Here is a 26921-nt window from a genome sequence, read left to right on the forward strand (position 1 = left end):
AATGTATAATATGCGTTACACACCGACTCACCGACTGCACTGCGTTTAGCGCAATGCAAGAAGTATTCATGCAGTCTTGTAGGCGCTAATATGGGACTTACGCCGACCGCATGGTTTGGCGCGATGCGTGAAGTATTCCCATTGTCTTGCAGGCGCTAATGTGCGTTTAACGCCGGCCGCACTGAGTTTGGCGTGATTATTCAAACTCGCGTCAGAATAATCGCGGCATCGAAATATAAAGCTTAAAAAGCCTATGTTGTGTGTCGACGCCGTATGAGAAATTCAAAGTTGCCTCGTTTCTCCCGATCGAATATTTTTTTCCGGAAAAGTTGGGAAAGTTCTTTATACCCACGACCATTATTAAATCTTTCACTTCATTTTTCATCAAAAGGTAAGACATCGAGGACTTGTCAACAAACCAACATAAACTAACGTTAACATAAAAATGCGTTTATTTTGCAGCTACTTTCTGTTTTGCCAAACTTCTATCTTAAATTAGCTCCATTTTAAATTCGCGCATTCCTGTAGCAGAAGTTAAAGGTTTCTATGCGTGCAATCGTTGTGCCTTTTTCGCGCAATCCTCATATATTTTCTTAGACCTTTCGTACAATCCTGGATTACCGATATTTTTAATGAGACGGTAATTTGTCAAATTTTGTTGCATCGACAAATTAAAAATTGACAAAAGGGTGGGTAATCAGCTTCCGAATATGCGTACCTTCATTCATCAACAATTTAAGAAACGAGGATCAATCGATGAATAAATGGGATTTGTTGACAAATAGTTCTAAGAAATAAGTAAAATGTTGCAACTATTTACCTCCTTCCCTTCTTAAAAGGTCCCGCGTCAGTTTAGCTGAGTTTGAAAAATATCACCCTTAAAAAAATCATTTTCCATCGGGATCGTCTTGCGTCGCCACTAAAATCTTCATCAGGTCGTTCACTATCTCTATCACGTTTATCTGAGATCCGCACTTCTCGGATAGCTTCCAAAAATACAAGAATCCCTCATTCTTGTTGCACATAAAAAGGTCACAGGTGAGGTTCATCACATAAACTTATCGAACGACTGTGAGGCAAGTGCAACATTGCCAAATATTCATTTATTTCGGCAATTTTAAAAAAAGTGTGCGGAATCGTCCTCATACCGCCTTAGGTCTTCTTCTTGGGAGCGGGAACGACTGATACTCTGCCGTGCTAAGGAAGAACGCCGTATGAACCTTTACACGTTGCCACATCTTCTTCAGTAAAACCTAAATTTACTAGAAAAATCGTGAATTTTTTCCTTCGATTTTTCAGACAGTTTTGTTCGCAATTTCGTATAAAATGTCTGAAAATTGTAAGGGAAAATACGCAAAATCGTTCCAAAAAAATGCATGATTCATCCGGAGCAATTTGGCAACTCTCAAATGTTCATACGGCGTTCTTCCTTAGCACGGCACCACGGCAGTACTAGAGTGAATCAGATGTTGCTGAGTTTTTACTAAGGAGCTGATTAAGAACTATTAAGACACATAATTTAACATGATTAAAACATAATTAAGATTAAACATAAAAACATAACATAACATAAATACATACATTAACATACATTTAAACATAATTAGGATTTTTGAGAATATCAATTTTTTTTTCAATATAGAATTGTCTGTAAATTAAAATTCTAGTTGTTGCTATTATCACCATGAGAGTAAATACTGAAGATTTTTCGTCTAGTAAAAAAAAAATATATTCATATCTCTTCTTTTCATTGACATTATTTTTCATTCAATTATAATAGTCGTAGTTTTTTTTAAAAATTATTATGTTGTTATGTTGGTGTGTCGAGCGTGTGTTCTGCTTGTACATATCTTATTTTCCTCTGACTAAATTCGGCAACCGCTTCAATGTCCGTCAAAAAAGCTGAGCGACGCAGACTTCGAAAAGGATACGAACTTAACGCAGACGAAAGTTAATAAAGCAAACTAAGCCGATTAGTTTCCTCAGATGATAGGGCACGTATGCAACTCTCCACTCTCGTTCGACGCGGCTCCGTCCCTGAATCTCTGCCCTAAATATTTAACTCCCTCCTGCGGAACAAACTAATTAAAAGTCGAAAATATGGGCCACCGTCCGAGAGAGCCTCTCCTTCATCGAGTCTTCGAAATTCGGATCATTTTCCAAGCTTCCGGATTAGGCAGGTATCGTGCGTTTGGATGGGGAGCTGTCTCTCATTGAACGAATACTTGTGTCCAAGCGGATTAATGAAAATTAGAAGGAGCTATAAAAACACTACGGTATTGGACAGTTGCAGGCAAGAGATACGCGTAAGGTAAGAGCCTTTCTACCGGCAAAATCGCACGAAAATCACGGTAGGCGCATCAAAGAAGTCTCAGATACACTCCTTCTTACGCAACGGAATCGTGTGGATTTACAACCTCGTTTCTTCGAGTTTCCCACGTCCCTGGGCAGGGCCGGATTTAGGAGGTGGCCACATGGGCCGCGGCCCATGGCGGCAAATTTAGGGGGCGGTAAATTTTGCATTTTTTTTAAAAGTAGGTATGAAAAAAAATTGGATTAAAAAAAAAATCACTAATGAGAAAAGGCGACAAAATCACTCATTTCCTGAGAGTATATTGATTTCTAATTTTGTCGTCTCCCGGTGATACAAGAGACAGCACCTTAGTCGTAGTAATTAGTCGAGTTAAGAGAGAGGCCAAACACGCAATTTGGCCCGGAGCGGCGCGGCGCAGAGAGCAATGATAACGAGAACTTGAGATGAAAAGGAGAGGTCCTCGTCGTAGCGGTTGGCATGTGACACATATTAGCGCCTACAAGACTGCATGAATACTTCACGCATTGCGTCAAACACAGTGCGTTGAGCAGCGATTGGCGTGAAACGCATAGCGCCTACAAGACTGTAGGAATACTTCACGCATTGCGCCAAACACAGTGCGGTCAGCGCGGCGCGGTGGCGGCAGAAGTTAAAATTATTAAACCACATTTATGTTTGTTCTTTCATAATTTTTACGTTCATTTTTTACAAATGGAAGGCCTTCTTTTCACAGAGATAGTTTTACGAAACTTAATATTCGCGCAAAGTTCCGTGAACTTTTCCAGTAGTGTTGACAGGGCTTTCGCAACAAATGTTTCCAACACAAGTAAACGTGTCTTAGGCACCCCTGGCCCTCCGGCACGTTCATTTGATGGTTTTTATTGGTGTTTCAAAACGAATGAGAGGGGGCGGCAAAATACAGACGGCCCATGGGCGGCAAGTAGGTAAATCCGGCCCTGTCCCAGTGTCCCTGGGCAGTTATTTTAGTCTCCAGAGACTAGGTTTGCAGACTAGGTTTGACAGAGGAGTAAGAAAACTCTTGAATTAGCAGAATATTTCTGGCGTATAATTTTAGGCTTTTATCGCCTTGTTTCTTTATGCTGCAAAGACAAATTCCTCGAATTGATTGAAATCTTACGTATGGGAAGTTTTTAACAGTTCGCGAGATTGTTAGTTCATTTATTGTAAATGTTCTCTTGAGTATCTCTCTATGAGTAAACCAGACTTTCAGTCACAATGGCAAAAAGGTAAGTTTGATAAAGAGTGTTACATACTACCCAGATTACGCGTTAGAGAGTGGGTTTTTGACTTTTCTGATGTGCCCCATGTGCTTTTCGAGTAAATTTTAAAAACCTATCGAAAAAACATTTACCTGGCTGTAGGTATCTCTTGCATGCAACATACCCATTGCATCGAAAACGTTACATTGATGTTGTTGATAATGGTTGAGCGCAGGCAATCCGAACGCATTCTGCAGGGGTGCAAAATACCCGATACAACTGCAAACGGTGAAAGTAGCTAAGTTCTTTGACTACCCTTAAAGTGCTTTACAGAAGGATTCAAAGTTGCCCAGGCGCATGTTATTGGGGTTGGATTTAGGATTTTTGGGCCCATAGGCGTTGTCTGGGGTGCGGTGGTAGGAGGGTGTCCCCCAGGTTAAAATAGGGGGTGTAATTATATCCTGCAGTTCTTACGTTCCGTTAAGGCTGCAATATAATTTAGGTTCCGACAGGACAAATTCTAGACGGTAAAAACTAGCGAGGTAAGAAGATATTTTATCGGTGACGTACAAAATACCTTATGAAACGATACTCGACAATGAACGATGTTGTACAAAGTCAGGATGGGTTGTGTTAAAATTATCTACATCAGAAACTTCGCAATGATTCCTCCAGCATGTCTAAACTGTTAACGTCCAAGGGAGAGATTCTTCTGCGTGGCTTAGAAATGTGGCTGGCTCTAAATGAAACACTCCGTTGCCGCGAATCGTCTCTTCTGCAGTTTCATTTTAATGCCAACTTCAGGAGCACGCATTGCAGTCGTAAATCGAGCTTCTTAATTTAGTTGTGAAGAAGTGAACGGAATGGCGTTGGTTATATGTCAAATGTTGAGTTTCTGAATTTCCCTAGATGGTATGAATTCAATTTCAAGAGGACTGAAGACATTCCAGATAATTAATAATGTTTAGCCGCGCAGAAATCACGATTTCTATTTTTGAGGGGGAGGGGGCAGGGTGTTCGAGAAGTATTGGGAGAAATAGGATTTAACCAGTCGTTCTGAATAAGGCTGAAGTGCCAAAGAATCGAAAATTGTATTTTTGGTGATTCCGTATTGTTCAGGCATAAGATGCATCTTGCTGCAATAAGTGGCAAGAAGAAAAAACTGATTATGAAGGCCTGAAAAAACAACGGAGAAGTCCAGTCATTCTCAAAGAGACTCAAGCGCCGAAGCACTGCATTATACTTGCTTCGGTGAACCTTGATTTGATCCAAGTTGAACTCATTTCGAATTTAAGAGAATAAATATGTAAATATTTGTTCTTTCAGGCCATATATGTCTCATTTTTTTGGATTGTAATAACTATTTGCACTTTTAAACAAAAATCAGTAATGTAAATATCAGTCAGTTAGTTATCATTTTACTTTATGTGGAGGAAATTTAAATGCATGTGTCCGTTCATAATAATGGCTTGACATACTGAAAATTTGACTTTACATGAGGAAAATATGTTGAGATATTTCCAATCATTCTCAAAAGGACTCAAACAACAATTCCGTTTTCCCCCCTCTTTAATTTAAGTTTTTGGAAAATGTCAAAAACAACCAGGATCCGAGTTTAAATTGCAATCTTTTCACATATTCATTTTTTTAACCTCCAAATTTGAAACAGGTTGATTAGAATAGTTTGTAATGTTTTTCTCGAATCTTCATTTCTGGCATTTGAGTCTTTTTTAGAATAACCAATTCAGTTATTGACGCTGAGCGTGCCTGTTGACACCAGAGACAAAAGACCCTCCACTGCTATCTTAACAATGGCGAAAGCTTTTACTTTCGGGACTTCAGCGTTCGACTGTTGACTTATCTACCAGGAGGACGTTGAACAACGTGTTGAGAATTTTGTTTCGCAAACATTCCGAAGTTTGAGACACTTGTTTGGCTCAATACGTCGCAACTGAAACTCATCATCCACCTGTTAGGTATGTCAACAGCCGAAAAAAGGGTGATGCCTACTGCTCTCTTGTAATTGGATTGCATTTTGCAAAATGAACCAAGAGCATTCCAATGTCCCTGAGATTGTACCACTATTTTTACCTTGCAAATACGAGTAGATACTGATCATCGAAGCAAATTTCATTTTTTCTCCCAAAAAACTAGAAATATAAGACGAAAATCACCGTTTTTATTTTGTTGAGTGATTTCAGTGATTATACGGCAAAAATTGTAAATCGAACAATCCTGGCAGTGTTGGAATGCTCTTGGTTCCTTTTTGCAAAATTTAATCCAATTGTGCACAAGAAGATGTTCAATCCCAGAGAGTAAAAGCCACACACGGTGCGGCCGACGTTAAACGTATATTGGCGCCTGCAAGACTATGGGAATACTTCAGGCATTGCGCTAAACAATGCACTCGGCGTGAAGCCCATATAAGCGCCTACAAGACTGCATGAATACCTCTCGCATTACGCAAAACGCAGTGCAGTCGGTCAGTCGGCGTGGAACGCTTATTAGCACCTACAAGAGTGTATTGCCGTGCTATGGAAGAACGCCGCGCCGTATGAACCTTCAGGTGCTGTCAAATATCTTTTGATAAAACGCGAATTTCCCGGTAAATTTATGAATATTTTCCTGCCAGTTTTTCAGATGATTTTGTTTGCAATGTCACCTGAAGATTCTGAAAATGTAAAGGACAAATTTTCATGACTTTCCGCAAAAATAAACATTTCATCGAAAGAAATTTGGCAACTCTCGAATGTTCACACGACTTTCTGCCTTAGCACGGCAGACGGTAGCGTGTACGAGGATGTGACGTGTCTGTTTCTGACGGGGGATTCTTCTCTGATTACGTTGATATGACGCATGATCTAATGGAGGACTTCTTCGGAAAAAGAGCGCACGAAGCTTCCAATATTTCTAAGATTGTGCACAGCAAAATTCATGGTGGAGCTTTTAGATCGGTTACTTGTAATTAAAGAACTACGCTGTCGTGCTAAGGAAGAACGCCGTAAAAGCATTGGACCGTAAAAATATTCAAAAGTTGCCAAATTTCCTTCGATAAAATTGTTATATTTGAGGGGAGTTATGAATATTTTCTCTCGAAAATTTGAGGAATTTCAGGTGAAATTGCGAACGAAATTATCTAAGAAATTGGCGGAAAAATATTCAAAAATTTAGCCGAAAATTAGTAGTTGTCAGGGAAAATTTGGCGACTCCTGAAGGTCTATACGGCGTTCCTCCTTTAGCACGGCAGAATGGTGGCGTACACTGAAAAAAAAATTCTCGGCGCTTTTACCAAGGCCCGTTGGTACCTTTACCATCTCACTTTTTTACCAATTATTGGTAATTTTACCAAGACAGACTGGTAAACTTACCTAAAAACCGGTATTTTTACTGTTTTTTTTCAGATCAGAATACCACTTTAATTGGTAATCAATTTCCGGTAACTTTGCCATTTTATCTCGGTAATTCTACCACAGTCGATAAAAAATATTGGCGTTTTTACCAAGGTCCAGTAAAATTACCGAGAAAGTTCAATAATTTTACCGAGATCTCTCGGTAAAATGGTAATTTTACTAATAAAAAACTGTGATCAAATAGAACCGTGAATTGGAAGTATTTCTATCAAACGGAACTATGTGCATTATAATGTGAGCCCTGTTACGCATGTACTCTAATGGGTCTCAGGGCTCAAGTCTTTATGCGCATAGTTCCGTTTGATAGAAATACGTCCAATTCTTGGTAATTTTATTCTTTTCTCAGTAAAAACACCGAGATTTTTTTTTTTTTTTTTCAGTGTAGACGTGGATGTGACGTACCTGTTTCTGACGAATCGGCTGTGGAGGTTGCCGTCGGTGCTAAGGGACATGGGCCAGGCGATCTGGAGGAGGGAGTCCCGGATGATGATGTCCCAGGCGGTGACGTGCGGGGTGCTCGATTCCATCACCTTCTCCGAGCGGACGAGCCGGCCCCGCCGCCGGTAGCCGTGACCGTGACCGGCCCGCATCGTCGAGAAACCCTCCATCGGATCACGCACGCTGCGCGCCGGGCGCCGGGATTGCTCGCCGAGTCGCCGCTCGATGGTCCAAACCCCCGATGCTGAGAGCAGCCTCAAATCACGGCTTCATGCTGAGCCGACAGGGAATCGACGCTTTGACGCTTACGCAAAAATCCACATTAGGGTCCCTTTGTACTGAGAGTCAAGACAATGTGAATCCATCTCTGATTGGTTCCCGTATTTTAGGCCTTCACAGTGTCACAAACGGGAATAAAGGTTACAGTTTCACCGATTGCAAAGATTATAATCTGGAATGGACCAGGGAATTACGGGTTCGACAAGGAACAAACGGAATGAGAGAAGGAACGGAGAGAGGAATTTGAGAATGGGCCGATCAAAGACTACAAAAAACCAACAAAAAACGTTCAATTTCTGTAATCTTTATTCCCAATTGTGACTCCATGAGGGGTGTTGTCTTGACTCTCAGTATAAAGGGAATCTAATCCACATCATCGCATCCGTCGCGATCTTAAACGAATCCGAAACTAGAGTACCTGTATAGAGTGCATAGAGTCGTAGTGTAAATGGACCGCGTTAAACAGAGAGGAACCAAGCCACATCATCTATCGCCAAATTTAATAGCGGAATTTCATTTTTCACGAGAGAACGTCTGTGCGGATTCCTTTGATAATTTTAAGGAATTTGCCTTGTGTTATGGAGAGAATTCACTGCAATTTGCACAGAAATCCGCACAACCGCGTTTTCATGTAAAAAATTAAATTTCCCGATTAAATTTGGCAATAGCTTATGTGGCTTGGTTCCTTTCTGTTTAACGCGGTCCAAATGGGAGAGCTGGCGCCACTTTTAAGCAATTTCCCGGTCCCGAATGGAGAATTTCCAGCTGTCTGAAATTTGATGAATTTCGTGTTTATAGGGAAACTACTGAGTGGGCTGAACGCGAGGATGCCCTTAGTTCACGAATTGAACAATTATTGGAGAAGATATGACAAAATGATCGAATCTGCTAAAATACGTGTGTTTAAATAGAAAATGCTGCCAGATGACGTCATTAGGGGGTGCATTTTCTCACTTTTAAAGCTATTTTTGCACCATTTCCCATATCAGAAAAAAATTATAAAAAATACTGTGAAATCAGCCCTTTAAGCACTTTCACATGAAGCAACAAAAAAATTGCATGCAAATTCTCCATTCCATGACTCCTGTGCGGCGCCGGGTCACTTTTTCGATACATAATCGATTGCTTGCGACACACGGGGACCCGACCATAGAATTACTACGTATTCGACGGATTTTCATTTCGGATCGAATATGTATCGAACTTCTCGGAACTCGTCGAGCAGAACATGGCGCCAGCTCTCCCATTTACATTACGACTCTATGTACTCTCTGAGTAACTTTGTAGGGACCCTAGTAGCATGATTCACTTTCCCCTTCCTAACAAACGTATAAGGAATTAATACCGGTTATATAATCACCATTTTAACTAAAGTTTATATATCGTGTATATAAGTTTTATATAAAATGCCCATGAAAATAATTATTCATATTTTCAGAAGATAACGTTTATATAAAATTTATATAATTGAGGAAGGGTTTTTATAAATTTTCTTTATACGCATAGTATCCTTTTGCTTAATTTGCTTATTATAACTGTTATATAAATGACCTGAATGACTTTAACGTAAACCTATCTCATTTTCATGAATGATGATGATGATCTCATTTCAATGAACACCCTCGACTCTCAGACTGCGTGGGATAGGTATTATTAGAGGTACTAATGGCTCCGAGACGAGTTAAAAGGGGATATCTCGGCACACAATCCGAGGAGCCCTGTTACCTCAGTTGGTAGCGTGTCTGGCTCATAACCCTGCCCAGTTAGACAGCAATATTTTAAAAATATTGAAATTTAATATATTTTTAAAATGTTTTTCATGTATTTTTAAAATATTTTCAAAAGTACTTTTGAAATACAATCAATGAATATTTTTAAAACATTTTAAAAAGATATTAAAAATATAAAAAATTAAAATTTTTAAAATAATATTTTATAATATTTTTAAAGTATATCATAATTATTTTTGTTAATATTTTAAAAATATTATTAAATATTATTTTAAAAATTTTGATTTTTTTTCAAATGTTTAAATTAATATTATAAAAATTTAAAAGAAAAAAGGAAATGATAATAATAATAAATAAATAACATAAATACATCGACATAAATTCAAACTAGAAAAAGGCCCAAATAATTAAAACTGGAAAAAGACGCAATTATAAAGTTAAAAAATAGAGAGAGAGAGAGAGTTAAAAAAATGAGAGTTAAAAAAAATAGAGAGAGTTAGAAAAAATGATAGTTAAAAATCATGATAGTTAAAAAAAAGAGAGAGCTAAAAAAATGAGAGAGAGTTAAAAAAAATGAAAATGAAAAAATTACATCATGAAATAAAAAACAATAAATAAATAAATAATAAATAATAAAGTCTGGTAAAATATCATAAGAATCCGTCAATAAACAAAATATTACGGACTCAGAGGCCTGCGATAGTTAAGAGATTGAATTTAGGGGCCCATTCATATCAAGCCTGGCTGGTCTGGTGGTAAAGTACTGGACTTCGGATTGCAACTCCATCCCGAGGTGTGGGTTCTAATCCCGACTAGGACGCCGCGGATTTAAGGTAAGTCACAACTCTACGATGATCCACCACCTGGTAGTAACGCATATGAAAACTTGCACACTTCATAACTAGAGTGCGCTACCAGCCAGAAAGAATAATGAAAATTCATTTTATACACTCTTTGAATTTGGTTATATAACTTTTATACTAAGGGTTACATAATAAAATAAGTTTTTTAGTAAACTTTTAACTAAAAAACTTTACATCCATTACATAAACAATGAATATTCTTTAGCTTGTGGTTATTTACGGTTTATACTTTTAAAAACAAATTTTTTTATATAACTCTGCTACTAGGGGAAAGTATGGACACGTCGAAAATTTGGAGGTTAGGTTTTATCAGGCCATGTAGCTCTCGGGGCTCAAAACGGTAGCCAACCAAGGAACTCGAATTATCCAGTGGTACTACTTTTCACAATTCTTACTACCCGTCGTATCAAAAATTATAAAATAACGTATGAAACATTGATTTCGCATAATTTTTCTCAGTTTCAAGGTCTTTATCCTTAATGACGCTCGTTTACAATGCGCTGTCGGCCATATTGATCAATTTTTCAAATGCATAGGTTGGCAGCGGGATTTTTCAAGTGATTTTCGTTTTACACGTTGTCGCCTTTATGGGCCCTGAGAGCTACATAAATCGACGTGTCCATTCCATACTCTCCCTACACTGAAAAAAAAAAAAAAGATTGGTAGAATTTACCATTCCTTCACGCTGTTTATCACACGGCGTGAAGGAATGGTGAATTCTACCAATCTTTTCTTTCTGTGTATAAAGGTACTCTAGCGGAAAGGAGCGCACAGAGATTAATTTGCAGCCAACACCAATGGAATGATGGATAAACGCACAAGAAAATATCAACGGTTCGGTGACGATGAACCAGTGAAATTGATATCCAATACGACGACACGAGACTTAAATTCACCTTTCAGAAAATCAAGGATTTCTCCGGGTATGACGAACGGGCGCGTGTGGAGAGATTCATGGCTGCATTTAACTCTGGAACGAAACACGGAGACGAGCAAGGGGGTTCGAGGAGCCTCGAGGAACCGATGCGCGAAACTTGACGGTTGTCTTGAGCACTCGAGCCGACTTCAATGGATTAAAAAGTCCGAGTGAGGGCGCGGGCTGAATTTCGTCGACGACAGCATGATGAGCGTCTCGTCATCACTGCTCGATGCCCAGGATACGAGACGCGGAAAACAGCGCCATAAACTCGGCGAGTCAAACGTGGAGCAAAAACGAGGAGCCAATGCAAGCGTGATTGAAACTGGGAATCGGATGGAAAATATACGTATGAAAAAAGAGGGCCGCTGACGACAAAAGGCAAAAGTGAGAGAGATAGCTTGCGTCATGCGCCGCGGGTTGTCTGGCTAATGTTAATTGCTCCAGCTGCGAGCTAAACATCCATGCGCTGTATCAGAATCCTACGAGAGCTTCAAAACATTTCGGGCTTCCACTACGCTGCCGTGATAGCGAACAGAGCCGTCACGCACAAATATTCGAAATCTAGTCTCCATTAAAATTTGTCCGATCTAATTTGGATGAAATCACCGATGCAGTTAAATCAGCAAAATGTGTCTTATTTGTATCAAGACGAGACTCGCGAGAAGGCCGTGCGCAAAAATCGACGTTGTCTCAGAAAAAAAACAGCCGAGGCAGACATTATTCCGCCAGAGAACCAACGAGAGCTGTACTTTGAAGTAAAATGGCGCGCTTTCCCGGCAGTTTCATCACTTAAGTTTGTTTCGGTGTGTGTCCAAAACGCAACCGCGAATGCAGAAGGTATCACTTACCGGCCGTCTGACCCAACACAAGCGCCATTGAAAGGAGCAAAGACTCTTTTTATTTTGTTAAAATAAAATTCGTCGAAACAATTCCCGAGAGTCTTTCGGGTGATCTAATGCGCTTTGACAAGCCTACGTTTGACTTGCGGCGGCTTTTTTCGATAAATTTTTTCGCTCAGGTGCACTACTGGGACAATTTTCTCAAGGCTTCATTTTTGCACTTATAACGCTCTTTGCTATGATACCAGTCCGAGTAATGCGCACAGAAAGTTTCGTAGTTGATGGCGTTTAAGTTTCATCTGGTCACGGATGACAATCCTCCTCGCTAAAAAGTATTGGAGGATAAAATGCATAATCGTGGACCACGTTCCATACTGTGAGTGTATCAGGGGATTGTTTCACGATGTGCTCAATTCGAAGGATTTAGAAATGTAAAACTAAAATGTTCAAGTCTAGAAAATTGAGTTGAATTCCGCGAGCACCGTGCTTCGAATACCCTGGAAAATCATTCCGGTGCGTGCATTTGCCGAGGTCGGTGCTGGCGAGTGCAGGGGAAAGTTGTTGGACGCTTTTCGAGATGAAGCACGGGTACACCCTCCAGAGTCATTTGAAAGTGCCGTTGTTGTTCTGAACACGGGCATCTGAAACAGAGAACAAGGAACCACATCACAGATGAATATTAACGGCTTCCGAATGGTGGCGCCAAGTTTGGCAAGAATTCGGATGCAGATGGACGACTTTATTTACGCTAAAATGAAAATTGATCTCATGTGAATAATACCTCCTGACGCATGAACATCAAGGATTAAAACTTTGTCAAAGTCTAATTACACATTTTAAATCGTCACCTTCCGGTCAAAGTATCACAAGCGCCACGCGACCTTCCAAAATTTACGCTGCCATTTTACTCTTTTACAGAGAAATTGTTGGTTGAATCTGCTTGAAAATTTCGCTGAAATTTGTTGGCAGCCCGAAGAAAATTCAGAGAAATTTTCGGACAGCTTCGTTGAACAATTTATCTGCAAAAAAATTAAATGGCGGCGGGATTTTTTTAACGTCACATGGCGCTTGTGATACTTTGGCCGGAAGGTGACGAAATCGAGATTTTCATGGAGAACTGACTCGTATTTCAGTCTCCTCTGCTTCCCATAGCTACCTGCAGCAATGATGGGTTGCACAGGTGGAATGAAAAATATCAACGATTGGAACTTTTTTTTAAATAATTCATGAAATTTCACACAACTTTGAAACACATTCATAAGAAGTAACATATTCATCGGGAAGGTAAGACGCACCGAAGTGCACCAAAAAGCAAAAACCATAATATTTGGATTACATTTTGCAGTAAGGAATATCTCTGGCTCCTCCATGAAAGCACCTTTCTGCATAGAGAAACCGATGGCATACATGTTGTTTCTAAAATGAGCTAGAGATTGTGGTTCCTTACAGGCTCGGACAGGCCATAAGGCCATTCTGCCACTGGCAGATACGCCCCCTTGGCGCGCAAAAATCGCGCCCTTCTGACAGATAGCAAAATAAGATGAGAAAAAATTACGACAGAGAATATATGCGGAAAATTTCTTAAATGAACGGAAGAAGAGAGAGTTAGGAGTGAAGATAGGTGCTTTTACGCGTAGTGATGAACAGAGGTCCGAGAACTACTTTCTGAAACGTAAACACTTTTCTGTGAAGTTGTCACCTTTTTGTTGACATACAGGTGCTTTATCATCCCCCTCCTTCATTCTCTATGTGTAACTCCCGTAGAAACGATAGCCGGTTCGATTTTTAGACATACGCACACTTTATAGACCTCATGAAAGACCTTTAAACATATTTCTTCCTTTTCAAAATGACTATTGATTTGGACATATCATAGCATATCTCGGGCAAACTTAACCTTGATTTGTTTCGAAATTCAAAAATTAGAGACATCTAAAGTGTAAACGCGATACAACTATTCTCGCAAGATGGATGTCCACATTGCATATGAAAAATGTAAGACGCGATGGCGTGAGGCGGGAACTCGCAGTGCTCTGCTCAAGTTTGAAGCAACATTACAAATAAGACAAACGGAAACAAACACAACATGGAAATAGAGCGAGGGAAAGGATGCGCGTCAACGACGGCGCAGAGATACAACTATTCGTACTTGATGGACGTCCGTGCTGCATCTGAAAAATTGAAGGCGCGATGACGCGAAGAGTGAGTTCTCAATGCTCTGCTATATGCTGCCAATGAGGTGTCACTCAGATTCGGGAGAAAAGTTAAAAAAGGGCCCGAACGCATCTCTCCTACCTTCGGCTGTGTTATTCACTTAGTGCTTGAAGCAACATTACGAATAAGACAAACGCAAACAAACACAATATGGAAATAAAGCGAGGGAATGGATGCGCGTCAACGACGGCGCAGAGATACTACTATTCGTACTTGATGGACTTCCGTGCTGCATCTGAAAAATTGAAGGAGCGATGACGCGAAGCGTGAGTTCTCAATGCTCTGCTATATGCTGCCAATGAGGTATCGCTCCGAAAAGTTAAGAAAGAGGCCCGAATACGTATTTCTTGTCGTCGGCTGAGTTGATACTCGGTCTTTCTTCTTTTTTCAGGTTTTTGCCTGATTCTTTTTTAGGATAGATTTTTAGACCCACGTCTTTAGCTCGTTTAAACCGCAGCACTGACACGGTTCTTGTGGAAATAATAGTGCTTGGATGCGTCCAGTGGCTTTAATTTTCTTTGTTTTCTTTAATATCAGAAGTCTGTCGGTCCCTTCAATACATTCAATTTTACAATTTTTACTCTGTACGATTATGAACTTTGAACCTGAAAATAGCGTAAACTTGTGCTGTCTTGCCAAAATTTTCTGAACCCGTCTCCACGAAAAGGATGCCCCATCAGGAAATATCACATTACGCCCCTTTAACCAGCCAAGGGTCTACGCCCTCAGATACGATCCAGTCCGACCCTGGTTCCTTATTGCAAAATGTGGTCCATTTCAGGAGGGAGGGCACTCTATCTTCGATTTCTTTGGCGATGAATGGTTCCGATTTGAGCATACGGTGATGCCGGATTTTCCTCGGTGATGGGAGAGATGGGTGCGCACTGCTGCGCGTTTCGATGGAAAGCCGGAATTCAACGCCCACTCATTCCTTTTTCTTTTTTCGTCTGGTGATTAAACGTTGGTTCGGGAAGCGTGTTGACAATACGACGAGACCGATGAGGGATGAGGGTCGAGAGGGCGCTTCAATAATTCCATAAAAAAGAAAAGGGAAATTTCATTTTTTCGATCAGGGAACATGACTCAGCTTTGCATCGTCATTTTTTCATTATGCATTTGTTTCCGCAACATGAATATGGCTCGGTTCTCCTTGAAAGCTTAACAAAGCGCATGGCAATGTGCGAATTTTTTTAGTGTCGTGACGCTAACGTCCAAAGGTCCATCGACAATTTTTATAGAATTCTATTCCCCTCCACCCCCGATAAATATTTATTTTTTTTTTTAATTTGCTAAACAAAACGAACAATGCCTAAATGGGGAGGCAAAACGAAAAAAAAAAGCCTACGAAACAATCGGAGCAGGAGTGAGTGCAATTTTTCTCGTTCTGAACTCTTTGCGATTCAGTGTAAAAATCAGTGGCGTGGCGTGCTTTGCGATACATCGATTGATCGGTCATTTAAACCAATTGAAAAGAATCGTTAAACAAGGTGTTCGCAGCGAACACCTTAATAATCGATTCCTTATCATGGGCTTAAATGGCAGAACAATCGATACATCGCAATTCACGCCACGCCACTGATAAAAATTGTGTACCTGCTTTTCCCAAAAATTGCTCTTAATTTTCTGAACTTTTCGTTTCAGTCTTCTCCTCACGCAAGGTCCTATTTATTTTTGAAATTTCATCAGAAATGTCCCCATCATCAAAAAATGGAACATCGTGCAAATTTTCTGTAGCGTTATACAATTAATACAACCATCTAATTCGGATTCTTCAGGGCTAATTACTCAGAAAACAGATTTCTCCCATTTCTCTGTGTAAACTAAGCGATCTGATATTTTATGGAGGGAGGATTCGTCCCCCACTCTGAGAGTTCCATATTTGGGGCAGGGTTGGGTTGATTTTGTACGTTTTGGTCTCAATTCCGTTTAAAATTGTCCTTACTTTCTGCTTCTGATATGGAGTAATTTCAAAATTTTGCCTGAAACTTCGACATTATAATCAGATCCTTTCTGCCGTTTACTACGAGGCGTGTGGGGGGGGGGGGATGATTTTTGTGATCTTTTAGGGAGATATACTTCTCTTTCACTTTAAATTGGGCTTTAAAGTAGCTTCTTTCTCAGCTTACCTCTTTGTTTCATAATCTTTTTTCTAAAAAAGGTGTTTTTAACTAGTAGGCTTGTTTTTTCGGAAGAAGGGCGCAAACAACGATCTACGCTATCGTTGGAATCATAGGGGATTGTAGTCACAATGTTCTGTTTTTGCGAGTATACTCTTGAAGACTCGTCCTTTCAAACTAATCGAATTCCGTGCGAAGATACTGGCTAGAAGCAGTGTTATACACTTTTGAACTTTCAAATGCGATTTTCTCGGAACGACGTTTTCGGGCATGCGCCCCTGTTCCAAAGAACTCCTCAAATAATGGAATTCGTGACAATGTGGCAAACAAGAGGTTAAATTGAGCGCAAGTTCAGATAAGTTTTGCACATTAACCGCCTCAAATACAAAGCAAACACAGGAGTTTCATGTTGACTTTTCATTCTCATTTCATGCGGAGCTGCCTAATGAGATTAAAAAACAACGGATTTCTGAGAAAAAGTCAGTTTATAAAGTAGGTGAGGGACTTCATGTAAGCATCTCAAAGTCAGGAAAATTTACATTTTCAACGAACAAATCTATTGAATTCAAGGTAAAATGCAAAGGCCACACTAAAGTAATTCCGAAAAGACCGAAGCTTTTCTGTTAGAGACCACTTTATAAAACTTTCCGACGCGACCCGACTTGGAAGTGAGGTTGTGATGCTGACAATGAGACTAGGGGCCACTATGGACCCATTGGGCCATTGGAATTGGACCCATATAAATCAAAAGGGACTTTATCCATTCCGCCATGAGCCGTGAAATCAATAAGAGTACATGAATAACATGGCTCATGTCAAGATGAATATAGTTTCTTCTGATTTACATGTACCTGATTATAGTGATACATGACATGTTTCTGCATCTCTAAAATATTGTTTAGAGGACTTTTCCGGACCTTGCAAAGACGTTATATTGTTAATTAGCTACTTTCCTCCCGACAAGCAATGACTTCTACCCGTGTAGGGCCGAGTGCATGTGAGAATAGAGTACAAATCTCAAAGCCTTTATACGAATGTATAATGGTTTTTACAAAATGGAGATGTGAAAATTAATTTTAAAGGTGACAGAAAATTCTTTCAATGGAATGTACAACGCTGAGTCTCAATTAAAATGGAGTGTTGACTGCAAAGTTTTGAATTGAAATTGCTCGGGACTGAAATTGTTTCCATCGCCAGCTTTGGAATGAGGACATATTTGATCAAATTAGTTTGACAAAAACTTGCATACGAACTTCGAAGCTTACAGAAAAAATCAAAGTGTAGGGGAGTAAACTTGGACATGTCCAAGCATGAAAAATCGTACAAAATTATAACACCTTCATTAACAAACGATGCTTGAAAATAGAGCCAAAATTTAGCTAACAGGAAATTTTCCCGGCGTACTTCAAACGAAAAGTAGAATATTAAGCGTTCAATGAATTGGACAAAATTAGAGAGTACGGAAAACGTTGATGAAACAACATGACTCAAGCTAATTTCATCACACAATCCATTATTCACGCTGAATTTTGTTGCGGGGACACGTATCGCACAACTTAAAGCTTTCGAGACTTCCCACACTGAAAATAGGATTAGTTTGTAGATTGTTATTCGATTGAGTTATCCGTAGCTGCTGTCTATAATGCATTTATTTATTTATCTGTTTATTTATTCATTTATTCATTTATTGATTTATTGATTTATTTATTTATTTACCTATCTATGTATTTACTTACATTAAATGGTACCGGCCATGGTACCGATGGTTTTCTCTGAAATCAACTTCTTACCTGAAAGAAGCTCTCGCAATTCAGCCCGTAATAAAAGGGATATCTCACGCTACGTTAAGAGTTCACTTCTACATCTAGTCAAACTTTTCATGCACGGACATGGAGCAAATATATTAGGAAGATTCATGGTGTAGTTTCAAATTTGGAGTCCCCCAAATGAATGGCAACCCTGCTTATGTATTTTCTCCTTATCTTTGTTTGGATAGTTTGACCAGATATGGAGGTGGACCTCAACGTAGCGTGGGATATCTCCTCCATTTTAAAGTTTTTTTTTTTTTTTTTTTTTTTTTTTTTTGAGGTTGAAAGTTGATTTCAAAGAAACCAATGGCACTAGCGCGCTTTTCGCAAAATTTTAAAATAAAACTAGCATTTAAATCGCAAATCCCTGACACACGCAAGAACTCCATTACGCGATTCCATTCAACGGCTTTGATTATTTTGGAGCCCAAAAATGGTAGGTATGAGTTGGAAATTGCTTGCAGACACCAAAAGAGGTGTCTTGAATGCGTGAATGCTACGTAATACAGCTTAAAACCATTGCCAAACCATAAAGTACAAAAATTGACATTCCTCACTCAATAAAAGGTCACTAACCGCTGAGCGCTTCGTTATCACACGTATTTCAGAACATTCCACTTTTTTGTAGGGAAAAGCGTTGCCTACGAGAATGGCAAACAGGAAAAGCTCCTTTTATGAGAGACTGGGAGCCAAAATCCTTGGCGGGCTCACTAACTTCGGAGGCGGCCTGCACCTCGGCGGAATGGCGACTATGTACACCTGCAAAGGTTCGGTGCGGGCCCTGTTTGTCTCGGGGCTCTAGCTCTGTGCTGTTCATTACAATTGCAATTATGGACTCAGCGCGATTGTGCCGTGGTTTCGGGTGAAAGCTGCGAAGGTTCCTGCCATTGAAGTACGGTCTGCCGCTGCTCAGTAAATAAGGGGCACTCGCGCGATAACCGTTAAATAGCTCCAAGCTCCGCCCGCTCAGGGGGTTTTTGTCGTGGAGTTTCTCTCCTAGTAAAAAATTACAAAAGAGAACAGTGATAAGAACCATCTTTATGTTTGGAAATCACAGACTACAACTATACTAGGGGGCCCTGCCCCCTGACCGCTACGCGGCCCAACCCCCGGGAGGGCGCCTCGCGCCCTCAGGCCCGCTTCACGGGCCCTAAACGACGCATACGTATAGGCCAAAATGTTCTTCCATTTTAATACACCATTTTGTGTTCGAGCTGCATCGATTTAAAAATTTTTGACGTAACACTCAGATTTTTAAATTATGAGGAATAGCTGGATGTTCATAATTTCACGGTCCACTCACTGGAGAAATTTCCATTTATAATGTTATTTTTAAATACTTAATTTAAAAAATAAAAAATCGGATTTCGACCGTTAAGAGTTAATAATATTTGGTCCGTCCTGACGCGACGCAGCGCCTGCCTTCTCACTTTGTATCTGCTGTTTATCTGCTGTAAATATTAATAGAAATTCAGCAATCAAGTAAATTGACCAATGCCACAAATCGAAGCCGGAAGAATGCAGGAAAAATTGAGTTAAACCTTATACCTTGGACCTTGAACCTTGAACCCTGAGCGATGCACCGTTCCTCAACTCTTCGAATGAGGAGCCCTTCACGAGCTTTTCCATTGTTTTGTTGTTTATTCGAGTCACTCAGGTAGAATCCCACACCTTGACGTTTCTAGCGGAAACGACATATCTCTCACGCTATTGACATTGGACTTAAGTGACATGAGCTTAAAAAGCTCTACAACATTAAAAGTTCGGGGTTTCATAATTTTTTGTACATCTAGATCTACTACAGATGACATACATGTAAAGTTCATCCTTATCGGTCCGGCAGTTCGTCAGAAAAAGTGCTTCCAAGATTTTGCTTGTAGCTGTATAATATAGATGCCCTTACACGGCTACGCGTCTCAAAATACGTGGGGGTTTCCTTGATTTTTCACGGTTCATCGTGCACCGAGAAAAAACATAGGTAGAATTTATCATTCCTTCATGCTATATTTTACACAGCAAGAATTCAAAGTTGATTCTGCCAGAGGAATGGTTACCTGTATCAGTATTTAGTAACGTTTACCTTTCTACTGGCAGAATTGACTCTGAATTGACGCTGTGTGAAATACAGCGTGACGGAATAGTAAATTCTACCAATCTTTTTTATCGGTGTATAAATGCCTAGGGAGACGAATAATATTCTCAAAGGATGCTTTCAACAAAATATTGAAGCCATTTGGACCCACCCCTCATTAATTGAAAAAGAAATTGAATTTTGGCTCCCTGAAAAGTAGGCATTTTGGAGATGTGTATATACACCCTTGGGCCGGGGGGGGGGGGGTGTCGAAAAATTGAAAAAAATGGGTGACGTAATTTATGGACGGCCCTTCAACTGTATCGTCGATTATGTGGCTTGAGAAATTTGTTGGGGGTTGGGCGCGCTATTAGGGTAAAAGACCGCAGAAACGTTAAAAAGTGTAGAGAAAATGAACTTAAATTCGCTCCGACAATAGACTCCATTTTAGCCGGTAACTTATATTCAACGTCGTAAAGAGACGGAAGTTGGGCTTGATTGATGCCGGTCCAGGCGCCGCGACGCCATGGCGCCACCTCACAAGGTGAGCTCTTCTTTGGCGAAGCGCACACGGGGCAAAAATTTCGCATTTCCTGCAGGAGCCAAAAATATACCTTCACATATTAATAGAAAATGATTCTGGGTTAACTTTCTGGGTCATTTCCCATATGTAGGAGGATTAATATTGATGACAATACCTTCATGGGAACCTATTTAGGTGATAATAATTTGGGGCAAAAGCTATTTACCAAATCGCCAATTTGTATATTTCTTGAAGTTTTCATTTTCGTCGACTAATTTTGAGCGTTCACCACGTTAGTAGTGTGCGCTCTTTCCCGTCGTTTGGCATCGGGTATGTTACTAATGTATCCATGGGCGGCACCCGATTCCCTCCCGAGATTCCCTCCCGGGTCCGATTCCCTCCCGCTAATGACCCCCGCCGAAATCCGTTTCCGATTCCCTCCCGCTAATGACCCTCAATAAAATGAAGCGGCAACGTCGCATTAATTTTGTCTCCTCATCAGTGCGAGCAGATGTGCATTGATACCATTTCGCTGATAATAATAAGGCGAAACTCATTGTCAGATCGAATATCGTTCTAAAAATGAAATTCCTCGATAAATGCATTTGAGCTAGATGCCAACTACAATGACGAAGCTCTGCTGAAGTTCATTCGCACGGTCTCCCACCGGAATTCGCCCAACATTTTTTTGTAAAAACCGTGTGACTCACTTCGCGTCGGGCTCTCTACACCCGTTTTAGAATTTTTTACCATGTTTTCTTCTTTGACGCATCGGGCTCTCTACACCCGTTTTAGTTTTTCTGCGAACATCCGGCAGCCATGAAGAGGGTTAGAAGGGGGAGAGGGTTCTCAAATTTTGTTTCATGCATACATATAAAACAGACTTTGGGAACTTTCTATCAACCTAACCCGCTTTCTTCATCAAATCATCATAATTTTGTGAATATACACTAATTTTCCTGAAACACTCATGGGAAACAGCGCACCTCTCTGGAAATGGTAAGTTGAATGATTAATGCGACGTTGCCGCTTCACTTTAATGGAGATCATTAGCGGGAGGGAATCGGAAACGGATTTCGGCGGGGGTCATTAGCGGGAGGGAATCGGACCCGGGAGGGAATCTCGGGAGGGAATCGGGTGCCGCCCGTATCCATTGGTAAAGGCCCGCACTGCTCCATGGGAATCGGCGCCATTTTTCGTGGCGGGAGGCAATACCTATTTTCTCAATTTTTTTTTTGTACCATTTCTACCTTTTTTCTCCTATTTTGTCCACTTTATGTAATGCTAGTAGGCTTTCCTTTGAGAAATTAATATTCTTACGTCAGTTACGTCTTAAAACTCTGCAACGTACTTTTATTTAATGATTGTTCCAAGGATAGTTCAAATTTTTAGTCGTCGGAGATCTAAAAAAATCTTTGGGTACAAAGTACCCCTTCATTAATGACCCCTATATTTTACTCTATGAAGCCAAGTCATTTCTTATATAGATGTGTGTTTCCTAGGTTACGCTACACGTTTAGTTCAACAGCGTCTTGCAGCGCTCTCTTCCGTCCGCGCAAAACCACTTTTACATATTGACGAGATGCTACGGTGAACGCTCTCCAACCGTCGTCTTGTTTCTTTTGTACGGGGACTCGGTTAGTTTCTTCACAAACGTACCAAACTTGAAAATGATGAAAATAAATTACAGAAATTGACAATAATCAGCGGTGCTAGTGTATACACAAAGTTTTCCCGATCGCAATATTTGCAGGTTAACACCAATCTCAACAAATTCAAGCACCTGATTGGCTATTTTATTTTTGCAGCGCTGCCGAAGAAGCGCGGAGAAATCATCGAAATTCAAACGGACCAGTTGGTTTCCGATTATTTTATCGATATGAATTGAATGACGTGGCTGCTAAATTAGCTCCTCAATCAGTGTATAAGCGTATTCTTGCGTTGAAATATCTGTTAAGATTATAACAATTCTAAGTTACAACTCCTGATGAGTAAAGATCCGTTAAAATACGACCAAATAATGGTCGAGTAAACCAAACCCGCTACAGCTGTGCGACTCGAGTTGCGACTGCGGTCGATGTCTGAAAAAACCTTTGACTCTAAGCTTGGAGGTTAGAACCTGATAAGAATCTTTATCAGGGACCTCGCAGATGCCAGTTACAGCGGTTGCGGTCCGGCAAATTACTTTCGTTTCAACTGAACATACCGCCGTACATACTTTCGTTACATACTGCCCTTTTAAGGATGAACACCGTATGAGCATTCATACCCTACCAAATCTTCCTTTCACAAATCAAGAAATGTCGGGAGTATTTACGAATTCCTAGTTTTCTTCCAATTTGTCAGAGAATTTTTTTCGTAGTCACATCCAAAATGTCTGAGCATTGCAAGAGAGAATCATTAATATAAACTTCGAGGGATTTCACTTCGTTCCACATTTTATTCGAATCTAGTAGGGTTGTCAGATTGTGCGATAAATGTGAATATTTTAAATGGGTTTGAACTGGGAAAATTGCTGAATACGCAACTTATTATAGCATCAGCTTGTTTTCCCTCGAAATGGTGTGGACCCAGCACCATTTCTCCGCCTTGTCTGGAAGGAACTAGAAGTTGCCCTCCTGGGGAAACCCGTGAATTCGCCGGAAATGTCATTAAAACAAACAGTTTGAAGTATCAAATGTATTCTACCGAATGATATTTAAAACTAAATTTTAAACTAGGACACAGATGCTACAAAAAAGTAAAAAATAAAAGGGAAAGGCAATGAAATGAGGATATAATTACTATACTGCAATCAGAGAGAATAAAACAAAAACATCAGAGAAATTGATATGCGATGAAACTGTAAGAAAAGAACACAAAAGGGCTCACAGCGATTCGGAACTGGAACTACACTATCGTTAAGCAGTTTTTAGACCCCTACGCCACCGATAATCCTCTCAAGAAGTAAAGATGAACTTTTGCTACTTCAGCGAGTCAAATCGCGGAGGGAGATCCACGGTTGTTACGTACCCCCAATGGGACTGACGTCCCAGTCAAATGCGTTTTTGAAGAAATGATCGATCCCCAACATTGCTTCATCTCCATTTCTTTATTAATGTGCAAATGATGGTAGGCTCCGGAAACAAGGTTCTGTGACGAAATCATTTTTGTCTTGGGAGTTTCCAAAATGTATACATCATGTGATCAAATGTTCAACTACTTAGAACAATGGATCGCGGAGGGAGCCAAATGTCACTCGCGTAGCGAGTGACCCGGGGGGGGGGGGGGGGAGCACCAGGGAGCGCAGCCCCCTGGCCAGTTGCGACGGACGCGCGAAGCGCGCTCAAAACGGCTAGTATATTCATAACTTTCTTCAAAAATTAATAATTCCTGAGAGGAAAGGCAACATTTGAATACTCATACGGCGTTCTTCTTTAACACGGAAGAAAAGAGAAAAGTGGGTCTCGGTTTGGTAAGATAAAAACCCGGGTTTCCGGAATGGTACCGGTAGCTGGAATCTCTCTGAATTTTTGGCTGGATTGAGCTTTTGTGATAGATTACTAACTAGGGCATTATGTTTCCATTATCCGCACATAGAAGGCGGCATTTTGTACCATTAGTAGTGTGTGAACGTTCTCTATTAAAAATACACCATGCAGTCAAAGTAACGAAGGGCGAATTCGGCTAATAAAAGCAGGGGAGCTCAGCTAAATTACTAATAAATCAGTAAACGTAGGTAAATACGAGATGCGTTCCTTATAGACAACAGAAAAAAAAAAAAAAAAAAAACTGAGGAGTTTTCAGTTTAGTTACCCGCAGTTTAACGTGCTTTTCACGTGACTGTCATGGCGGCAGAACACCTATAGCTCCGCGGTCTTCAAAGGTGCTGACAATGAAATTCCCGCTGAGGTGTTTAGTTGCCATTGGGCTGGTAGGCCGGAAATCCAGACTATCCTTACAATTAAAACGTCTCCTCTACAAGTCAATGTTGGGGTCGATTTGAAGCTATGACAGCCAATTGTGGGGTTGTGCACACCGAAAAAAGTGAAGTTGATTTAACATTCGAAATGTAATAAAACAAGGTGCGAGAACTCGCAAAATGCTACGTTACCCGCTACGGCAGTTAGTTTTACGTCTTGACATTGCTAAAGTAACTGCTGTAGCAGTTAATTCAGCATTTTGTAAGTTCGCGCAAACTTTTTTAACATCCAGTATGTTAAATCAACTTCACTTTTTTTTCAGTGCACCAAGTCATGTTAAATCAACTTCACTTTTTCTTTTTTCAGTGCACCAAGTCATGTTAAATCAACTTCACTTTTGGGCGCTTCTGGGTACCAGATGCGCCCTTTCCAGCCGTTCGACTCCCCCGATGTAACATGTACTATACTACATACCGTTTTGCCTTATGGGTAATGACGCCATTCTGGTACACCCGGGAAAATTTGATTTTTTTCTGCATCTGGTATTCGTAAAAGTTTTCGTGAAATGTTTTGCTTTTAAGCATAACAATCTCGCACGGACGTATTACCTGGTTAAACTATTTTGGGGCTTCGTTATGCTTAAATGCCTCATATTCGAGGTTGTAGTTTCAGATTGATTCGAAAAAATCACGAACAGTCACGTGATCTCTTCATTTTAGTGACGTATTACTGTGCTATTTTGTGATTGGTTCATTTTCTCGGCGCAGCATCGTCAAGCGTCAGCTGTTTGCGGCTCTGAGTTGAAGGTTTAAGGTTATGTCAGAGAGAATAGAGAGTTAGAGGCCCGACTCGATGCTAGGTAATTGAAACAGATGCGCTCGCAGCGCGCTCGCTGGCAACGTACGCAACTACTATTTTCTATTGTTTTCCAGAGACTAGCGGCGGGTATGTTGCTGCCGGACCACCTTCACGTAGGCAATTTGTTATACATCGTCCGTCCGCAATACTCTCGCTTGGCCGTATGAAAACGTTCCTCGCATGCGCAGTGTTAAAGAAGCGCCCTCCAACGCTTTGGCGTTGGAACTGCTTGTTTCTTTTTTCAGTGCACCAAGTCATGTTAAATCAACTTCACTTTTTCTTTTTTCAGTGCACCAAGTCATGTTAAATCAACTTCACTTTTTTTTTTTTCAGTGCAACCAAGTCAAACTTAGGTGAAATTGAAGAAATATGCAAATGAAGTTTCTACATAGAATAGCTAAAGCATGATGGTACGAGAGGAATGCGGATTCACGTGCTGACCTCAACATCAACTCTGTGGAGGATTACATTACTAAATGTGCACCTCCTACGAAACTTGCTTGCATATGCACCCCAACCATAAAGCGCTTGCGCTTTCGGAAAGGGACCGGTGCATTCGGGGATTAAAACGTCGCAGGCCCCCACGAGCTTTGAATTCAGGGGCTCTCAAAATTTTCTTTTGTTTAAATTATGTGTCTCGAATCCATGCGCTCTACGGACGCAATCATGGGTTCCTTTGGCAGGGTATGGCTGTCCGCAGTCTCAAATTCAATTACAAATACGATTTTATTTTGGAATGGTACTGTTTTATCTTTTTCGCCTCAATGTTCAGAGGCAGTACCTTAACATCTAAAATGTAAATATTACTCCTCAAGTTTCATCTTATAAGTTGAAATTAAGCTTTTCAAATATGTAATGTTCATCAAAAAGTATATTTTGTACAAATATATGGTAATTCACTAATGCACAAAAAGGAAAAATAATAGTAACTTCGAATTCAAATTCCTGAAGTAACCTGAATACCCTCGGAGGAAATCAACGGTTTTTCAACTACCACAAATTCCTCTAATTAAAAAAATACATTTAAGATGTTAATACTTGGTGTGTGTGAGAAGGGAACGTCATAAAAATTGAAAATATGATAGAAAACTTGACCAACATTTTGGTGTAATCAACTGATTAAAAATAATACTTAATCTCCTTAATTCCGAAAAGTAATCATAATGCTGCTCATTGACGAACACGTCTCAGGAGTTGATGTAATTAATCATTTTCATGGCGGGGATTGAGCGCTTTGCTCATTTAAAACCTCGCGAAATTAGAAAATTAGCTAATTATCAAGACGGTAGATTCATTTGCTTCGACTCGCGGCCACCTGCTAACCACATAAAATGGAGCAATTAAAAGTAATTTCGAGTTGGCACGGGGAAAACTGCCGCTGATGAACTGGTGTCCCACCCATCCCACGGTGCTTTA

General features: G+C 40.3%; 1 protein-coding gene across 3 annotated transcripts in view; it reads right to left on the bottom strand.

Annotated features, from left to right (window-relative positions):
• LOC109032035 (GTPase-activating Rap/Ran-GAP domain-like protein 3) overlaps positions 1-26921 on the bottom strand; it is a 480199-nt gene that overhangs the window by 438831 nt on the left and 14447 nt on the right. Inside the window, exons 2-3 of one of the 3 annotated variants that reach the window (XM_072296201.1) lie at positions 11151-12653; positions 7347-7686 (exon numbers count right to left, since the gene is read on the bottom strand). In XM_072296201.1, coding sequence (XP_072152302.1) covers positions 7347-7552 — 206 coding nt within the window. In that variant the 5' untranslated portion in view covers positions 7553-7686; positions 11151-12653. Of the gene's footprint in view, positions 1-7346; positions 7721-11150; positions 12654-26921 lie in introns of all 3 variants that reach the window. The other 2 variants (XM_072296202.1, XM_072296203.1) reach the window with 2 other exon arrangements.

Source organism: Bemisia tabaci, chromosome 2 (assembly GCF_918797505.1).
Source record: "Bemisia tabaci chromosome 2, PGI_BMITA_v3".
In the NCBI taxonomy this organism is placed as follows: Eukaryota; Metazoa; Arthropoda; class Insecta; order Hemiptera; family Aleyrodidae; genus Bemisia; species Bemisia tabaci.